Genomic DNA, 16,350 nt, shown 5'->3' on the forward strand with positions numbered 1-16,350 from the left:
TCCGAGAGAGAGAAAGAAAGAGAGAATTAGAGAGAGCATACTTAAATTGACATAGGACACCGGATAAGACAGGATAAATTGTCCAGATATAACAGACTGACCCTAGCCCCACGACACAAACTACTGCAGCATAAATACTAGAGGTTGAGACAAGAGGGTTCAGTAGACACTGTGGCCCCATCCGATGATACCCCCAGACAGGGCCAAACAGGCAGGATATAACCCCACCCACTTTAACAAAGCACAGTCCCCACACCACTAGAGGGATATCTTCAACCACCAACTTACCATCCTGAGACAAGGTGCCAACCCAGACAGGAAGACCACGTCAGTGACTCAACCCACTCAAGTGATGCAATCCTCCTAGGGACGGCATGGAAGAGCACCAGTAAGCTAGTGACTCATATATATATAAATATATGGACAAGCGATGTCAGAGCGGCATAGACAGATACAGTAGAATACGATAGAATACAGTATATACATATGAGATGAGTAATACATAGACTAAGATACAGTAGAATAGGATAGAATACAGTATATACATATGAGATGAGTAATGCCAGATATGTAAACATGCAGGAGATCCATGAAGGAAAGACAGTGATGGTGCTCAGTGACGTTGTTGCAAATGGAGGGGAACAACCAATCACGATGAGGGAACGCCAGCTGTGAACGGTTTTGCATGCTGGAGACAACCATGGAGAATGTGAATGCAGGCTACATCAAGCGTCCCAATGGTAAAACGTTTGATTTAATTACATCAAGCGTTCCAATGGTAAAACGTTTGATTTAACCTCTACAGAGTACCTAACCCGGATCCGGGAGCACCCCCCACACCCCCCACACTGATTAGCATCGCTAGCATAGCGTCACAATTAAATAGTAGCATCTAAATATCATTAAATCACAAGTCCAAGACACCCAATGAAAGACACAGATCTTGTGAATAAAACCACCATTTCAGATTTTTTAAATGTTTTACAGGGAAGACACAATATGTAAATCTATTAGCTAAACACGTTAGCAAAATGACACCATTTTCTTACTCCAACAGTTTCTTACTCCATCAGGTGCTATCACCAATTCGGCTAAACTAAGATATTGATAGCCACTAACTAACAAACAAATTCATAAGATGACAGTCTGATAACATATTTATGGTATAGCATAGTTTTTTTTTTTTAAATGTGCATTTTTCAGGTATAAATCACAGTTCTACATTGCAGCTGCAATCTGATATAGTGCTGATGCAGCTAGAACAATTACAGAGACCAACATTATATAACTAATTACTTGTCTTAAAACATTTCAGAAAAAATACACAGCGTACAGACATTGAAAGCCCAACATCTGGTGAATCCAAACAATATTTCAGATTTTTTAAATGTTTTATAGCGAAAACAAAATGTATCGCTAAATTAGCATAACCAGGCCAGCCAGAACCGGCTGGACGCGCCCGACCAGTTCACATGCACGACAGATATATGAAATAACATCGTAAATTGGGTCTTACTATTGCTGGTCTTTCATCAGAATGTTGATCAAGGTGTCCTTAGTCCTGATGAGTCGTTCAATCCATTCACAATGGCAACCTCCCCTCTTCATTTAGCCTGGGTACTGGTCGACTGGCACGGTCCATGTCCAAAGTTAAAAAACTCAAAGAACGGAACACGGCAAAACTCCCGAAAAAATTCTAATAATCTGATTAAACTATATTGAAAAAACATACATTACGGTGATATGGTCACATGTATCAAACAAACTTCGACACGGAGATAGTTTTCATCCGTAACGTCAGCATAACAAAAGACAATGCCACCTCTGAAAACGCGCATTTCAGAAACCGGAAGTTGTCGGTCACGCTAAAGAAATAGGTCTTATTTCACGTCAGTACAAGATAAACAAAAAATTTCTCCTCTGACGTCTTCCAGACACCCAGAGGAAGAAGAAGGAAGTGTGATTCGGGTCATAGGTGGCGTGACCATATATAGGCAGAGCGTTGAAGCGAGCATACACATCTTGCAATCTTCTTCTGGCTCAGGGAAAGTGCTGTGAAATGACCTGTGTTTGACTCAGAGACTCAATTGGAACGGTTTTAGAAACCATAGCTTGTTTTCTATCCAATGGTATATGGTTATATGCATATAGTAACAGCAATAATTGAATAAGAGGCAGTTTAATCTGTAGAGGCAATTATGCTAATGCGAAACAGCACCCCCTGTATTCTCTTAATTACATCAAGTGTTCCAATGGTAAAACGTTTGATTTAATTACATCAAGTGTTCCAATGGTAAAACGTTTGATTTAATTACATCAAGTGTTCCAATGGTAAAACGTTTGATTTAATTACATCAAGTGTTCCAATGTAAAACGTTTGATTTAATTACATCAAGTGTTCCAATGTAAAACGTTTGAGTTAATTACATCAAGTGTTGCAAATGGTGGCTAAAATGATAAAACGTGTGAGTTCATTGTGACACGGTCACTTTGTCTACTGTTTATTGCCACGTTGGGATGCAACCTTTGTTTGTTTTCATTTTTATACACATTTTTTATACATTTTTTATCATTTTACCCCCGTTTTTTCTCCCCAATTTCGATATTGTCTCATCGCTGCAACTCCCCAAAGGGCTCAGGAGGCGAAGGTCAAGTCATGCGTCCTCTGAAACATGACGGGACTGTGCTTTCAAACCGCGCTTCTTAACACTTGCCCGCTTAACCCGGAAGCCAGCTGCACCAATGTGTAGGAGGAAACACCGGGCGACGCTTGGCCAATTGTGTGCCGCCCTATGGAACTCCCGATCACGGCAGGTTGTGGTACAGCCCGGATCGAACCCGGGTCTATAGTGACGCCTCTAGCACTGCCATGCAGTACCTTAGACTGCTGCACCACTCGGGTCTATAGTGACGCCTCTAACACTGTGATCTAGTACCTTAGACCGCTACACCACTCGGGTCTATAGTGACGCCTCTAACACTGTGATCTAGTACCGTATTTCGCTGTACCACTCGGGCATAACCTTTTTCTAACCAATTCTGATGGTTGTTAAAAGTGGAATTTTTACATTATTACCGTTATATCAACACACTCAACACTCCCAACACTCCCAACTATCAATGTTGGGAACAGCATTCCATGTTTGAAAGGTCATTTTCATTGGAGACAATCAAAGTTAACATTCCATAAAACTTAAATTAAAGGCTGAGTCTCAAATAGTCACTTTGTCCCTTTTAATAGCCGGGCAATGGCACACATTATAGCAAACACATTTTGGGTCTAAATTAAAGGAGCTACAATTATAATTTAATTACATGTTTTAAATAAAATGTCCATAATATCTGCATTAATAGTGGAATGATTGTGTTTCACAATACTCAAAATCTCTTTCTGTTTGACAGCAAAAGCCAGACTGTTCTCTTGTCCAGGTGGGAAACCCTCCCTCTCTGTTGTCCAGATGGAAACCCCTCCCTCTCTGCCATCGGTGTCACTAAAAGCCGTGGTCATCTCCTACTGTTGTCCAGATGGGAAACCCTCCCTCTCTGTTGTCCAGATGGGAAACCCTCCCTCTCTGTTGTCCAGATGGGAAACCCTTCCTCTCTGTCGTCCAGATGGGACACCCTCCCTCTCTGTTGTCCAGATGGGAAACCCTCCCTCTCTGTTGTCCAGATGGGAAACCCTCCCTCTCTGTTGTCCAGATGGGAAACCCTCCCTCTCTGTTGTCCAGATGGGAAACCCTCCCTCTCTGTTGTCCAGATGGGAAACCCTCCCTCTCTGTTGTCCAGATGGGAAACCCTTCCTCTCTGTTGTCCAGATGGGAAACCCTCCCTCTCTGTTGTCCAGATGGGAAACCCTCCCTCTCTGTTGTCCAGATGGGAAACCCTCCCTCTCTGCCATCGGTGTCACTAAAAGCCGTGGTCATCTCCTTCTGTTGTCCAGATGGGAAACCTCCCTCTCTGTTGTCCAGATGGGAAACCCTCCCTCTCTGCCATCGGTGTCACTAAAAGCGGTGGTCATCTCCTTCTGTTGTCCAGATGGGAAACCCTCCCTTTCTGTTGTCCAGATGGAAAAACTCTCCCTCTCAGTTGTCCAGATGGGAAACCCTCCCTCTCTGTTGTCCAGATGGGAAACCCTCCCTCTCTGTTGTCCAGATGGGAAACCCTCCCTCTCTGTTGTCCAGATGGGAAACCCTCCCTCTCTGTTGTCCAGATGGAAAACCCTCCCTCTCTGTTGTCCAGATGGGAAACCCTCCCTCTCTGCCATCGGTGTCACTAAAAGCCGTGGTCATCTCTTTCTGTTGTCCAGATGGAAAACCCTCCCTCTCTGTTGTCCAGATGGAAAACCCTCCCTCTCTGTTGTCCAGATGGGAAACCCTCCCTCTCTGTTGTCCAGATGGGAAACCCTCCCTCTCTGTTGTCCAGATGGGAAACCCTCCCTCTCTGTTGTCCAGATGGGAAACCCTCCCTCTCTGTTGTCCAGATGGGAAACCCTCCCTCTCTGTTGTCCAGATGGGAAACCCTACCTCTCTGTTGTCCAGATGGGAAAACCCTCCCTCTCTGCCATCGATGTCACTAAAGCCGTGGTCATCTCCTTCTCAACAAACAATGGCCGACTGGGACAAGCAGCCAATGTAGAAATCTACACTCTTCAATCATTTTCAGTTTATGTGAGAAAACAAGTACTGAATAGTGTAGGAATCATTGTACCATCTAAATCACTGAAATATATTTTCAATAAAAAAGTAGTTTTTACGGCTGTTTGAAGTTGGTGGATGAAACAAAGTAAAATAGTCTCCACCAAGGTCTGTGCTATCTGGGATCCTTCAGACTTCCTACTCCACTGACCTCTCCACCATGGTCTGTGCTAACCGGGATCCTTCAGACATCCCAACTCCACTGACCTCTTCACCTTGGTCTGTGCTATCTGGGATCCTTCAGACTTCGTTCTCCACTGACCTCTCCACCATGGTCTGTGCTATCTGGAATCCTTCAGACTTCCTACCCCACTGACCTCTCCACCATGTTACAGGGAAGTGTGATGGGGGGGTTGGAATGCAGACTAGTTGTTGCAGTTCATCAAGTTACAGGGAAGTGTGATGGGGGAATGCAGACTAGTTGATGCAGTTCACCATGTTACAGGGAAGTGTGATGGGGGGAGTTTGGAATGCAGTCTAGTTGTTGCAGTTCACCATGTTGCAGGGAAGTGTGATGGGGGGAGTTTGGAATGCAGTCTAGTTGTTGCAGTTCACCATGTTACAGGGAAGTGTGATGGGGGGAGTTTGGAATGCAGACTAGTTGTTGCAGTTCACCATGTTACAGGGAAGTGTGATGGGGGAATGCAGACTAGTTGATGCAGTTCACCTAACTTCCACATGGGGGAGACATTCTACATGTAGCACCTTTAGTGCTGAATGAAATAGAGGTTCCAGGTACATTTACCACATATGAAACATATACTAGTTGGCTGCTGCGACAGACCTACTTGTGCTGATGGGAAACATCTTGATGGAATCTGTCAAATGTTGGATAAAGTATCTGATGAAAACAGGGACATGTATTTTTGGAGTGATTTGAATTTTGACTGGTTTACCACCACCAACTGTCCACTGAGGAAAAAGCTTCTTTCTGTGGCCAATAGTTGTAACAAAACCCAAGGTGACACTACCAACCAGAATGTTCACTAAGTCTGATACCACATCATCAACCTGTATTGATCATATTTTTACCAACATGGCTGAACATTATTCTTAAGCTGTAGCAGTGGTGATCAGAACCTGGTGACACTCAAGAGAGAAACACCAATACCAAAGATCCTAAAGTAACTGACCCAAGGTCCTACAAGAGGTTCAGCCAGGACTGGTATACCAAAGACTGATCCTAAAGTAATCTACCCAAGGCCCTACAAGAGGTTCAGTCAGGACTCGTATACCAAAGACTGATCCTAAAGTAATCTACCCAAGGCCCTACAAGAGGTTCAGTCAGGACTCGTATACCAAAGACTGATCCTAAAGTAATCTACACAAGGCCCTACAAGAGGTTCAGTCAGGACTCATTTACCAAAGACTGATCCTAAAGTAACTGACCCAAGGCCCTACAAGAGGTTCAGTCACGACTCGAATACCAAAGGCTGATCCTAAAGTAATCTACCCAAGGCCCTACAAGAGGTTCAGTCAGGACTCATTTACCAAAGACTGATCCTAAAGTAACCTACCCAAGGTCCTACAAGAGGTTCAGTCAGGACTGATTTACCAAAGACGGATCCTAAAGTAACCTACCAAAGGCCCTACAAGAGGTTCAGTCAGGACTCATTTACCAAAGACTGATCCTAAAGTAATCTACCCAAGGTCCTACAAGAGGTTCAGTCAGGACTCATATACCAAAGGCTGATCCTAAAGTAATCTACCCAAGGCCCTACAAGAGGTTCAGTCAGGACTCATTTACCAAAAACTGATCCTAAAGTAACTGACCCAAGGCCCTACAAGAGGTTCAGTCAGGACTCATATACCAAAGGCTGACCCTAAAGTAATCTACCCAAGGCCCTACAAGAGGTTCAGTCAGGACTCATTTACCAAAGACTGATCCTAAAGTAACCTACCCAAGGCCCTACAAGAGGTTCAGTCAGGACTCAAATGTGGATGAGGTTCAGAATGTGCGATGGCTGGAAATGTGTATTGAGGATGATCCTGAAAGGGCACTGAGTGTGTTTATGAAATGATTTATGAGTATTGTTGATAAGCAAGGCCCCAATAATAAGAAAACAGACTGAGGTCAATCGATGCCCCAGGGATTGATGAGCTGAGAAATGTAACGGTTCAACGTAATGATACCAAAAAGGTAGCGGACATATCTGTCTGATGAGCAAAGTTATTGTAAATGAATACATCTAGTGACCAAGCTAGACCAGTTATTGTAAATGAATACATCTAGTGACCAAGCTAGACCAGTTATTGTAAATGAATACATCTAGTGACCAAGCTAGACCAGTTATTGTAAATGAATACATCTAGTGACCAAGCTAGACCAGTTATTGTAAATGAATACATCTAGTGACCAAGCTAGACCAGTTATTGTAAATGAATACATCTAGTGACCAAGCTAGACCAGTTATTGTAGATGAATACATCTAGTGACCAAGCTAGACAAGTTATTGTAGATGAATACATCTAGTGACCAAGCTAGACCAGTTATTGTAAATGAATACATCTAGTGACCAAGGTAGACCAGTTATTGTAGATGAATACATCTAGTGACCAAGCTAGACCAGTTATTGTAGATGAATACATCCAGTGACCAAGCTAGACCAGTTATTGTAAATGAATACATCCAGTGACCAAGCTAGACCAGTTATTGTAAATGAATACATCCAGTGACCAAGCTAGACCAGTTATTGTAAATGAATACATATAGTGACCAAGCTAGACCAGTTATTGTAAATTAATACATCTAGTGACCAAGCTAGACCAGTTATTGTAAATGAATACATCTAGTGACCAAGCTAGACCAGTTATTGTAAATGAATACATCTAGTGACCAAGCTAGACCAGTTATTGTAAATGAATACATATAGTGACCAAGCTAGACCAGTTATTGTAGATGAATACATCCAGTGACCAAGCTAGACCAGTTATTGTAAATGAATACATCCAGTGACCAAGATAGACCAGCTATTGTAAATGAATACATCTAATCATCAAGCTAGACCAGTTATTGTAAATGAATACATCTAGTGACCAAGCTAGACCAGTTATTGTAAATGAATACATCTAGTGACCAAGCTAGACCAGTTATTGTAGATGAATATATCTAGTGACCAAGCTAGACCAGTTATTGTAGATGAATACATCTAGTGACCAAGCTAGACCAGTTATTGTAGATGAATACATCTAGTGACCAATCTAGGCCAGTTATTGTAAATTAATACATCTAGTTACCAAGCTAGACCAGTCATTGTAAATGAATACATCTAGTGACCAAGCTAGACCAGTTATTGTAAATGAATACATCTAGTGACCAAGCAAGACCAGTCATTGTAAATGAATACACCTGCTGGGTTGTGTGTTTTTTTTAAACAGCAACAAAATGGCTGCCCACAGGCTTGGTTTGGTAAACAGGTTAGGGATGGGGGAAGGAGAAGTGTAACCACTCTCAAAATCATAGAGAACGATATTGTAGCAACCGTAACCCAATACCTAGCTACCCCATCAAGAAGTTCAGACATCTTGGCGTAACAGTTATAAGGTGTTGGCTTGACAGTCGCTGGACCCAGGTTTGAGTTCAGCTCAGGGCTACCCCCTGAAATCACTACACTATGAATACAAGGACTGGCCATCCATGATGTCATAATGATAGTTTAACCAGGTTTCTAGGCTATATAGTACATTCTAGAATTCATCCATGATGTCATAATGATAGTTTAGCCAGGTTTCTCGGCTATATAGTATATTCTAGAATTCATTCATGATGTCATAATGATAGGTTAACCAGGTTTCTAGGCTATATAGTATATTCTAGAATTGCCAGTATAGATTTCCTGTGCGGGGCAAATTATTAGAGCTGTTGATAAGTCATTGTATAATATTCAGCCAATTTTTTTTCATGCCCTTACATTAAAGGCAAGACATACCTACACTGCTCAAAAAAATAAAGGGAACACTTAAACAACACATTACATTTACATTTACATTACATTTACATTTAAGTCATTTAGCAGACGCTCTTATCCAGAGCGACTTACAAATTGGTGCATTCACCTTATGACATCCAGTGGAACAGCCACTTTACAATAGTGCATCTAGATCTTTTAAGGGGGGGGGGGGGGGGGGGGGGGGGGGCAGAAGGATTGCTTTATCCTAGGTATTCCTTGAAGAGGTGGGGTTTCAGGTGTCTCCGGAAGGTGGTGTAACACAATGTAACTCCAAGTCAATCACACTTCTGTGAAATCAAACTGTCCACTTAGGAAGCAACACTGACTGACAATACATTTCACATGCTGTTGTGCAAATGGAATAGACAAAAGGTGGAAATTATAGGCAATTAGCAAGACACCCCCCAAAACAGGAGTGATTCTGCAGGTGGTGACCACAGACCACTTCTCAGTTCCTATGCTTCCTGGCTGATGTTTTGGTCACTTTTGAATGCACATTTGTGGCCTGCTGGAGGTCATTTTGCAGGGCTCTGGTAGTGCACCTCCTTGCACAAAGGCGGAGGTAGCGGTCCTGCTGCTGGGTTGTTGCCCTCCTACGGCCTCCTCCACGTCTCCTGATGTACTGGCCTGTCTCCTAGTAGCGCCTGCATGCTCTGGACACTACGCTGACAGACACAGCAAACCTTTTTGCCACAGTTCGCATTGATGTGCCATCCTGGATGAACTGCACTACCTGAGCCACTTGTGTGGGTTGTAGACTCTGTCTCATGCTACCACTAGAGTGAGAGCACCGCCAGCATTCAAAAGTGACCAAAACATCAGCCAGGAAGCATAGGAACTGAGAAGTGGTCTGTGGTCACCACCTGCAGAATCACTCCTGTTTTGGGGGGTGTCTTGCAAATTGCCTATAATTTCCACCTTTTGTCTATTCCATTTGCACAACAGCATGTGACATGTATTGTCAATCAGTGTTGCTTCCTAAGTGGACAGTTTGATTTCACAGAAGTGTGATTGACTTGGAGTTACATTGTGTTGTTTAAATGTTCCCTTTATTTTTTTGAGCAGTGTAGATTCAATTACATTCATGAATTGGTTTGAAACTTTTGTTTTAAACCCTTCTCAAAGTTGGTGCCTTGACAGATTTATAGAAAATGGTTTGTCATGAAACACTATTTTTTTATTTTATTTAAATGGGACCTTTATTTAACTAGGCAAGTCAGTTAACAACAAATTCTTATTTACAATGACTGCCTACCCTGGACGACGCTGTGCCAATTTTGCGACGCCCTATGGGACTCCCAATCACGGCTGGTTGTGATACAACCCGGATTTGAACCAGGGTGTCTGTAGTGACGCCTCAAGCACCGAGATGCAGTGTCCGCTGCGCCACTCGGGAGCCCCAAAATCATGTTCTAGTGCTGTCCCCAACTAAAATACATCTTGGTCAACCAAGAGTCATCTGTTCTTTCTACCAATCGCCCCATGTGTTTTTATAAAATCTATATGTACTGAACTTGTCTGATGCTTTAAGCACGCTGTTTGATTAAATAATTAAGACACACAAATGACTTAAGGGAACCAGTCATCAATATAACCTGACTAGAGGGAGCCGGTCATCAACATAACCTGACCAGAGGGAGTCGGTCGTCAACATAACCTGACCAGAGGGAGCCGGTCGTCAACATAACCTGACCAGAGGGAGCCGGTCGTCAACATAACCTGACCAGAGGGTGCCGGTCGTGAACATAACCTGACCAGAGGGTGCCGGTCTTCAACATAACCTGACCAGAGGGAGCCGGTCGTCAACACAACCTGACCAGGGGGAGCCGGTCGTCAACATAACCCGACCAGAGGGAGCCCCACTCCCCCCTCTGCTGCTGGACTTCGTAAATTCTGCCGTTCTGCTCCTGAAATGTTCAGTAGTAGACTACACCAGCAGTCGGCAACCTTTTCCAGTTGGAGTGCCAATTTATCTGACCATTTCTACCAATCTGGCGCCAGTTATGATTTTCATACGCGCATTTTCGTGGAACAGTTTCATTTAATTTATAATAGTATCTCAAAATTATTGTCTGTGATTAATCTACATTCTATCTAAATCAAAATTAAAATGATACAAATCTAAGAGTAACTTTTATTGCCATTGCCAACTATGTAAAAAAAAATTGCCTACATAAAGCCACATAAAGCCTTAAAGCCATTGCCTACATAAAGCCAAAAACATTGCATTCTGCAGGTAGAAAAAATCCTGATAAAAATAAATATCCTAGAAATCACATTGGCTGCACATGGCCTGTCAACAACGAACTTGAAACATTCTATCAACTATCAACTGGGTCCTCTGAAACTTGCAACATTGTATAAAATATTCTGGGCCCTCAGTTTCCCGCGCCAGTGAGTTCTGGACAGACACATCTGTCGTCTATTTGTGCAAAGGATAAGAAGTAATCAGGTATTTTATAACATTTCCACTGGATCAGAGCATTACATTTTTCCCTTTAATGCTGAGTGGTTATCGAAAGGGCGAGAGCTGGAAATAATTTTCAAATACTTTGAGCAACTATTGTCATTCGTAATGGATTCTAATAAGACTTTGTTTACCTGCTGTTTGAGGTGAAGAAAAAATTAGTTGGAGAAGCTGAATATTTTTTTTTTTTTTAGAAGCTCCACAACTCATTAGTGGTGGTGCATTAAGACAATGAGAAATACTATCAGACATCCCCAAATAGGCACATTTATAGGCCTACATTTGTGCGCAGGCCAGGTAGACTAATCCTACTTCTATATGTGTAATCAGGTGTGCGTCCTTACTCAACATTGACAGGAGTGTTTCAAACGAAAGAATGAATACATTTACAAAACTGACGCATCTTGCGGGGTAAGGTCTGGGTGATCTGCCATGGGTCGTTTCATTTAGTATCCGTTTGGGTCGGCATGGGCAATGAATCTGTTTCTCCATAGTATGTTGTACCGAAGTTGACCGACTGAAAGGAAGTGTAACTTTGACTATAATTGCTGTTTCCTGAAGGAGGGAAACGGGGTACAACACTTGATTGGCCCCACCCCTTCCTGGGTCGGTGAAGAGCGTTATTAAATTGAAGGAATAAATCCAAGCCTCGCGCTCATCACCTGTGGAAGACAGGGATTCCAGGAAGGCGTGGATTTAATAGTATGTTGTACTTAGTTTCCCTCCTTCAGGGAACAGTAGTTATGGTCATAACGTTACGCTTGTCATATGATGAACTTCAACTTAAATACTGGATCTTGCAGTGGGACAGTTTTTTGGATTCAGATCTCTGAAATGCTATCTTACTACGTCACATTTAGTGTCTCCTTATGTTACGCTGGGAAAACAGTTTTCAATCATTTCAGAGTTTGCTAAATCCAATGTTTCTAACCGAAAGTCCCCTTAACTTTATTGACAACACCCAAATGGATACTGTCATTAATGTGGTTTTTCAATAATTACACATAATTCTTAATACTGTAGCTGTTTTGTTAGTCACGTGTTCAACTAGCATCAGCTGATCCAGGAAATAATTTTCTGAATGACAGTCAAATGACAAACATCACGACATGCAAAAACAACCAAAGTGCTTCTTCATTCATTACTCTGGTAAAGACAGTTATGCCGTGCTCCACGTTGGATCAAAAAATACCTAACAAATTGGTGTTTATAATATTATTGTCTGCTTGATTTACAGTAAGGTCTCGTTAGTCTGTTTGCGCACAGAGATACTTAGCTCATAATGTGTAGAGAACTGTTCCTTGATGGATAGGCTATTGTTCAACGCACAGAGCTATTTTCCTTTATTCAGGACATTTAGAATGACAACACATTACAGAGTAGCCTAGTGGGACTATTCACAAAATTATCTGGTGATCAGGTTATGAAATGTCATGACAGACATTTTAGATTCCATGTTTCACCTGAAATATTAAATTATTTATAGTCCTAGGTCTATGTTGTTGTTAGGTGAAGTTATGGGTCCTATAGTAGGTCTGTGTTGTTGTTAGGTGAAGTTATGGCTCCTACAGTAGGTCTATGTTATTGTTAGGTGAAGTTATGGGTCCTACAGTAGGTCTATGTTATTGTTATTGTTAGGTGAAGTTATGGGCCAATTTGTTAAACACTTAATGTACAAACCCTTAGTTTCAGGCTGATGGCAAATCTAGCTAAAGAGCATTTTAGTGGTTGAAGTGTTTTTTAAGTATAAAGCAGTTGATTTTGCGACAATAACACAACATATTAAGCAGGAGATTCAAACGAGCGTTACAGTTATTATCCAAAAGTAATGTGAAATGCACTCACAAGAAACCTATAAATGGAGGCTATATTATATATATTATTGCTGTCAGCCTATGAGAACTCCCCTGAGTTTTCCCCCACGGTGGTGAATTAGTGAATAGCGACACAGAGCTTAATGTGAGTTTCCTTGAGTAGCACTCCTGATCTTGCACTGTAATATTCAGAATACATTGTGAAAAACTAAAATCTTTGCTCACCATTTTTGTTCCAGGCAGATATTCTACATCCATAACTAGCGGTTTCTGCAATCAAATTGTGTGTCTATCGCCCTCGTGCTGCAATTTTAGCACAGAACACAGAAAGGGGCCGTTTTTGGAGACCAAAGGTCGTCTGGTCTGGCACACTGCTTAGGTCTTGACTGTCTTAAGACAATTGTAAAATAATTTAACAGACATCAATTGTTTTACAACCGCATGCGTACGCTCTGGGCATCACCTTTTACCTCAAATAAACAGTGGATTTCTGCTGTTGTGGGCCTTTAACCGTCTGATTTTGTTGTTCACACGGGAGAGATACGGGACTATCGTGGATCCTCTGGGGAGCCTCAACAACATCATGATGCTGACGAGGCAGAGAAGAGTCTCTCCAGATCAGAACACCTCAAGAAACACCAGCAGAGACCCACAGGGAAGAAATCTCATTGCTGCTCTGACTGTGGGAAACGTTGCAAATATTCATCATACCTTAAAATACACCAGCGAGTACACACAGGAGAGAAACCTTATAGCTGTGATCAATGTGGGAAGAGTTTTACTCAATCAAGCGCCCTGAAATCCCACTTTAAACTACACATAGGAGAGAAACCTTTTAGCTGTGATCAATGTGGGAAGAGATTTATTAAGTCTAGCAATCTGACAGTACACCAGAGAAAACACACAGGAAAGAAATCTTTTAGTTGTAATCAATGTGTGAAATATTTTTATTACATCTAGAGATCTGACTGTACACCAGAGAACACACACAGGAGAGAAATCTTATAGCTGTGGTCAGTGTGGGAAGCGTTTTATTACATCTAGCCATCTGACTAGACACCAGCGAGTACACACAGGAGAGAAACCATTCCACTGTTCAGATTGTGGAAAAAGCTTTTCAACGTCACATACTTTGAAGATGCACCAGAAAACACACACAGGAGAGAAATCTTATAGCTGTGATCAATGTGGGAAAAGTTTACCTCAGTCAAGCTCCCTGAAATCCCACCGTAAACTGCACACAGGAGAGAAATCTTTTAGCTGTGATCAATGTGGGAAGAGTTTTACTACATCTAGCTATCTGACTATACACCAGTGGAGACACACAGGAGAGAAACCTTATAGCTGTGTTCAATGTGGGAAGAGATACTCTGATAAAAGTTATCTGATCAAACATCAGAAAATACATACATGAAGGAGTTGTTTCATGACATCAATGAAATAATGTCACAATGTAGAATGTTTTAACACATTGTAGTAGGAGTATTTTAATGATGTCACAATGTAGAAGCCTAAACGTTTGTCCCCTGTTCTATTGATTTCAGCATGATATGGATATTAGCCTCAGGAGGAAATCCAGGCTCTGATTTGAAAGAGTATTATTTATGTGATTAAGCAAAAGGTGGCAAACAAAAAAAGAGTTGTGTTACACTTATCACGTTGGTGACCCACTTGAATCAAAATGCAACACTTAAATGTAACTAGCTGTTTTCTACAAGTTGTCCTCTAACCGGTGATGTACACATAATTCCCTAATTCCGTGTGGTTGTTGAGCTGTTAGTTTAAACAGGACGTGCAACCTCATCTCTCTCCTGTCGCACAATTGATTTCAACATGATATCGATGAGTAATGACAAATAAGTTTTGTGTTCCTTTGTTTAGCGACCCCTACATTTAAATGCGTCACTCCAAAATGTAGCTGACTGTCTTCTGCAGGTTGTCCTCTAACCAGTGAGGTTAAAGACATCTCTCATTTCCATGTGTTTTGTTTAGTTGTGTTAGTTTCACCAGCATGTACAACCTAATTTCCACCCTAATCGATATCAGTGATTTATTGCTACTCGTCAAAACAGCGTTTCTGGTGCTTGTGCAGTTTATAAGGAGCTTGTTTTAAAAAATACAATTATTGTAGCAGATGTTTGTGTATATACCACATGTTAGATTTTCAATTTATCCCAAACTGTTTCTGCATATTGGTTATTGACTTGGACATGTTAAAACTGTGTTTTGACATTGGGCTATCCCACCTAGCAACTATGCAATCAAATATTTCATATTTACATTTCATGTAACATTTAGTAGTGATATTTATTCATGCAAGCAACTGACAATTTTTGGGGTACAATTATATTGACATTGTTACCCTGCTTTTAGAATTTTATGGTTAATTCTCACATGTGCCAAACCAAATGCATGACATTGGGGACTGGGCCCCGATCCAACAACATGCCTTTCGAGTGAACCCTGATAAGGGAGAGAAGCTCTGCAGTTAGGTGGAAAGTTACTATGGATATTGCAGGAGTTTCCTCTTGAAATCAGACATGTCTGTGGTAAGGACAACTTGGTTGCTGATTGTCTCAAGGGTGGGCAGTCAGAATGCTTTGTGTTTTGCATTTAGCCAGTGCGTTGCCATGGATCACAATTAATTTTGACTGCACGTTTTTCCGTATTGGAGATGAGTTTTGTTTGGGCTCCTTTCAAGGGGACGAGAGTTCTAGAAGCTAGTGAGTTTTATGTTTCTTTGTGGGAAAAATAAATCTTGTTTTTAATTGTTGTTAGACAGACACCATGTTTATATTGTAGAAGGTGAAGCATTGTAGTTGATTATAATGTGAAATGGAAGTTGTTTTCTGTTGGTGGTGAGCATTCTCTTAAGGTGTTAGTCTGGTTTTTCCATTTATGTTTTGAGGTTGTTCTTTAGCACATATAGCTCGTTAGCGCGTAGGATGCACTGATTGGTGTCACCTCGTTAGTCAGTATGTGTTACACCTGTGCTGGCTTGTCCATCTCGTTACATTTACATTTTACATTTAAGTCATTTAGCAGACGCTCTTATCCAGAGCGACTTACAAATTGGTGCATTCCCCTTATGACATCCAGTGGAACAGCCACTTTACAATAGTGCATCTAAATCTTTTAAGGGGGGGGGGGGGTCAGAAGGATTGCTTTATCCTATTCTAGGTATTCCTTAAAGAGGTGGGGTTTCAGGTGTCTCCGGAAGGTGGTGATTGACTCCGCTGTCCTGGCGTCGTGAGGGAGTTTGTTCCACCATTGGGGTGCCAGAGCAGCGAACAGTTTTGACTGGGCTGAGCCGGAACTGTACTTCCTCAGTGGTAGGGAGGCGAGCAGGCCAGAGGTGGATGAACGCAGTGCCCTTGTTTGGGTGTAGGGCCTGATCAGAGCCTGAAGGTACTGAGGTGCCGTTC

At 41.9% G+C, this 16,350-nt stretch overlaps 1 protein-coding gene across 1 annotated transcript; it reads left to right on the top strand.

Moving 5' to 3' along the window:
- The first annotated feature begins 700 nt into the window (after positions 1 to 700).
- Positions 701 to 14,545, top strand: LOC129839278 (gastrula zinc finger protein XlCGF17.1-like). Its single transcript, XM_055906587.1, has 3 exons — positions 701 to 740; positions 13,464 to 13,861; positions 13,944 to 14,545. Exons 1-3 carry the CDS (start codon positions 701 to 703, stop codon positions 14,337 to 14,339), a joined length of 834 nt encoding a protein of 277 aa, XP_055762562.1. The 3' UTR covers positions 14,340 to 14,545.
- The last annotated feature ends 1,805 nt before the right edge of the window (positions 14,546 to 16,350 follow it).

Source organism: Salvelinus fontinalis, chromosome 40, assembly GCF_029448725.1.
Source record: "Salvelinus fontinalis isolate EN_2023a chromosome 40, ASM2944872v1, whole genome shotgun sequence".
NCBI classification, from domain to species: Eukaryota; Metazoa; Chordata; class Actinopteri; order Salmoniformes; family Salmonidae; genus Salvelinus; species Salvelinus fontinalis.